Source organism: Macrobrachium nipponense, chromosome 25 (genome assembly GCF_015104395.2).
Source record: "Macrobrachium nipponense isolate FS-2020 chromosome 25, ASM1510439v2, whole genome shotgun sequence".
NCBI lineage: Eukaryota > Metazoa > Arthropoda > Malacostraca > Decapoda > Palaemonidae > Macrobrachium > Macrobrachium nipponense.
The window spans coordinates 44,313,683-44,318,337 of record NC_087214.1 but is presented as its reverse complement, the minus strand read 5'-3'; the positions used below and the strand labels follow the sequence as shown (position 1 = coordinate 44,318,337).

At 37.5% G+C, this 4,655-nt stretch overlaps 1 protein-coding gene across 1 annotated transcript; it reads left to right on the top strand.

Moving 5' to 3' along the window:
* Nucleotides 1–2,225: 2,225 nt before the first annotated feature.
* On the top strand, nucleotides 2,226–3,125 carry LOC135199071 (zinc finger MYM-type protein 1-like). Its single transcript, XM_064226986.1, has one exon. The coding sequence runs from the start codon at nucleotides 2,226–2,228 to the stop codon at nucleotides 3,123–3,125; it is 900 nt and encodes a 299-aa protein (XP_064083056.1).
* The last annotated feature ends 1,530 nt before the right edge of the window (nucleotides 3,126–4,655 follow it).

The following is a 4,655-nucleotide window of genomic DNA, read 5'->3' as shown; positions in this document are numbered from 1 at the left end:
TTGCAGATGCCGAGCGGATATCAATCTTTTAAATTTGCGGATGCGGAGAGATAGAGAGAGCGAGAGAGAGAGCATGGAATTGGAACAGTGAAAACAGAGAAGGGATACATATTACATAATGTTTGATGAACTACTTGAAAGTAGTTCATAAATTCCCTTATAAGACGGTGTTATTTTACTTGGTTCTGGCTTAAATCTTGAACAATATGATATATATATATATATATATATATATATATATATATATATATATATATATATATATATTATATATCATATTGTTGAGGATTTAAGCCAGAACCAAGTAAAATAACATCCTCTTCTAAGGGAATTTATTCTCGAGTTGCACCTCTGAACTGAAAGCCTTCTTTCTCTCTAATCCATTTCCTTTATTCCTATTGGCTGCCTGGAATTAATCTCCACAGGTATCCAGCAAGGGGTGAAACTTCTCAATGCCAGAGATTTGAAAAGGAGAAGGCGACTGCAGCTCGCTCTCAGAAGTCTCAGATGCGTCCCAGAGCTCAGACGATTCTCACCTGCAGAATCTGGGGATCCCACACATGTTCCTTTACCTCCATAGTGCACAGACTGATCAGCAAATCAGGAGACAAGACCACGGAGAGAGAGAGAGAGAGAGAGAGAGAGAGAGAGAGAGAGAGAGAGAGAGAGAGAGAGAGACGCTCGAGTCTCATCATCAGCAGACTGAAATTCATCCATTGCTGATTTCTTGGTTGGAGAACAGGGTTTTTTAAAGTCCCTTTAAATCGTTGTGCCAATGATTTTATTATAGTTTTCCGTTAGATATCGTATATCGTTTATTATGTATTCTTTGTCATTAATTATCAACAGCTAGTGTACAGTAATATACGATATGATAGCCATTATTTCCATAGCATTATTGCCGGATAATTTAGTTAGGCAACACAGTTATTAATGAATATAAAGGTATAAATAAGTACATGATAAAGACTAATGTAATAAGGAATGGTAATCAGCAGGGAAACTGTAACATTAGAAACTGAATTCATAATAACATTCTAATGATAAGTCAATTTACGGCCAGCAAAGTACCATACGGCAATGCTCTTATGCATTCTGGCTATACTGCTAATGAAACAGGAAGCACAACAGTCAGCAGGCAGACAGTTGACACTCCTGTGACTCCTCTCTCTGTATTCCTTGTTTAATTATTTTTATGTGAGCAATATATACTGTAGGTAAGATAAAGTAAAGTGTTTCAGTCTGCTAACTTTTGATAAAATATTTATAGATATAGAAAATGACTCGGTGTGTTTAAGAAACAGGATAATAGTTGCAAAGTTATCTTGTGGAAGGCATGGAATGGTGAGTGTTGGTGAAGAAATTGAATTTCCTTCTTCAGTGATTAACAATTACAAATCTATTTATACTATACTGGTGACTGTTTGTTAAGTGGAGTAACAGTCTATAAGTGTACATTCTCATATCTAGAAGTGTACATTCTCGTATTCATCCATGTTATATTAATTATATTTGTAATTATGAGAGACTAAAATTCCAATAATAATTTTTGGGTTTCTGGCATGAAGAAGTCTAGAAAGAGGCTCTACAGGAGCAAAGTTAAATGCTCAAAATGTGGTAAGGAAGTTGATGGGGATTATAAAAGTGAACATTTGAAAAGAGCTCATGAAAATGATCAACTAGTTAAGTTTCATCCCGTGATTGATAAAAAAAAATCATTTGAAGTTTGAGGTATTAACAAGTTCAAAGACAAGTGAGGAAAGGGGACAATCAGAAGTTGCTTACTTTGCAGCTGATTCCACAGATGTCCAAGATACTCATGTTGCTATTGACGATAAACAAGATGAGATCCAAATCCCAGCGACTGCTGTGCCAGATGTGGAGACACCTGCAAGGGAGGCACAGGAGACAGAAGCTCCTGTCCATGAAACGGTAGAATGCTCAGTGAAGAAATCTGCAGTGAGTGATATTAAAATATTAGATGGTCCAAATCAACCTATTCTAGGTGAATATCACAGGAAACGACTTCCTAATGAAAAGGGAACAAGTGACTTCAACCCAGATTTCTTCAAGAAATATCCCTGGACCAGCTTCCAAATGTCAACAAAGTCAATGGTGTGTTTCCCTTTGGAAAATTTCTCAGTGACCATTCCTTTGCATTCAGCAACTGGAAAAAGCCTGAAAGACTGGCAAAGCATGCTCATAGCAACAGTCACAAATTAGCCATGTCAAAATGGATTGCACTGAAGATAAACAAAAGACAAGAAACGTCAGTTCTGGTCCAACTTGATAATGCTCACAGATACATGGTCCAAAAGAGCAGAACCTCTCTCAGAGTGATAGTCGAGTTCATCCTTTTCACTGTAAAACAAAACATTCCCCAAAGAGGGCATTCAGAAGATAGGTCCAACACTGGACAGGATTCAGATGTAAATCGAGGAAACTTGATAGAATTTTTGCATCTTCGATGTAGGGACATCCCATGGCTTCCCGAGAGATTAACTTCTCAGCTGGCAACACATCAGCAGTGGCTCTCACAAAACATCCTAGATGAGATTCTGAATATTGCATCTGACCTTGTTTTAAAGGACATATCTAAAGCTGTGGGAAAAACTGGGAAGTTTAGCCTCATAGTAGATGAAACAACAGATGTCAGCAACAAGGAGCAAGTGCCTGTGTGTTTGCACTATATACACAGTGGTCAGCCAGCAGAAACCTTCTTTGGCTTCTATGAAGTAAAGTCTGCAAAAGGAAAGGCACTCTTCCAACTGGTATTGGATGTACTTCTCAAAATGGAGCTGAGAATTGAGGATGTAGTTGGCCAGTGCTATGATGGGGCATCTAATATGAGTGGCAACGAGAAAGGTGTGGCTACAAGAGTGCAAGAGGTTGCACTCAAGACCATCTATGTCTACTGTTATGGGCACTCATTCAACCTTGCACTACAGGATACATTGCAGGAAAATACTGCCATCAGGAATGCTCTTGGAGTTGTCCAGTCAATCGATAACTTCTTTAATACACCTAAGCGAGAGAATGTTCTCCGTTCTGTACACATGCCAGATATTGACCCAACACCATACAGTTCATACATCAAATTGAAGTCTCTAAGTGAGACACGCTAGTCCTGTAGATGGGAGGCTATGAAAGCTGTAGAGCAACAATCTGAGCTAATTCTACTTGCTTTACTAGAGTTTTCTGAGGAAAAAGATGCCAAAACTTCTGTGGATGCAAAGGGTCTTGTCAAAGCCATGCTTATTTCCAGTCCATCCTTGGCTTGCACACTTTAAAAGTGATCTTCTCCAATGCAAATGCCCTGGCTAGATACCTACAGGGTCATGATGTTTATGTGATCACTGCAAAGATCACTTGTGATGCTACACTAGAAACCCTCAAAAAAGTGCAGGGAGGAAGATATGTTTTCTCTCATTTGGGAAAAAGCCAGAAAAACTGCAACAAACATGATTGAAATTGCACCAGACATTGAAAGAGGTGGCAACTAAAAAGCCCCAAAAGAAACCATCCAAGAGGCTGCGAGCACTCTCAGGAGAAACTCCTGAAGAACCCATCTCCTTTACAGACTATCAAAGAGTCAGGATTCCTTACTATGATGGCTTAGACAGAGTTCTCACTGAAATGAGAGAGAGATTTGCAAGCAGGGATACACATATCCTGACATCCCTGGCAAAAATGATATTAGGGAACGCAGTACAGGATGATTTCAAGGCAGTGTTTGAATTCTACAATGCGGATCAAGACATCCTAATGGCTGAAACTGCCATTTTTTCACAATCTGGAAGGCGTGGATTTGAATACTGCAAATAAAGTGATAAGGTATCGTTACTCAAATCCTCTGTGTGAAACTTTGCCACACTTCAGTGAGATAGCAAAAACCATGGCGACCTTACCCGCAACATCTTGTGCAGCAGAGAGGTCATTCTCGTGCTTGAGAAGTCTCAAAACTTACCTTAGATCTTCTATGGGTCAGGATAGGGTCTCAGCATTAGGACTTCTCTGCATTGAAAGAGGTTATGCCAGCAGGATAGATGTGAACACCATAATAGATGTATTTGGCAAACGAAAGGGAAGGGGCAAAATGTTCTTTTAATTTATCTCTAAATATGCTATAAAATGTAGTGTAATAAAGATTTTCTTCTATATTTGACTATTTGTACAGGCTTGGAGTAATGATAATTTAATAGAAAAGTAATTAGTTACACATTTACGTAATTATACTTATAATTCTTTATTTCTATCAAATGGTAATTTGAACTGCAACAGAATTTTTCCGAATATGAAGTAATCTTCGAATGAGAATTATTCATGCCAACGTTAATTTCTGCAGGTCTAAAATTTTAGAAATATGTTTCATTTGTTGTTGTACTAAAGCTTTTACAACTTATTAATTTTGTTGAAAGAATTAATGTTAAAAGGAAACCAAATTCACGTATTTTTTTTGTATCTACATTTTGTTCTATTTTCTATGGTTATGTATTCGTAACTGAAATTTTTAATGCTTGAAATTAATTTTTATTATATTTGTGTTTGAGATGTTCCCTCATTGTAATTGTAGTTGTAATTTGATAATAGCACAGGTAATTGTAACCGTAATTGTTATAATTCATATAAAGCATATGTATTTGCTCCAGGCCTGA

Excerpts from the sequence above, each read along its gene's own strand:
- LOC135199071 (XM_064226986.1), top strand. The coding sequence starts at position 2,226 with ATGTCAAAATGGATTGCACTGAAGATAAACAAAAGACAAGAAACGTCA.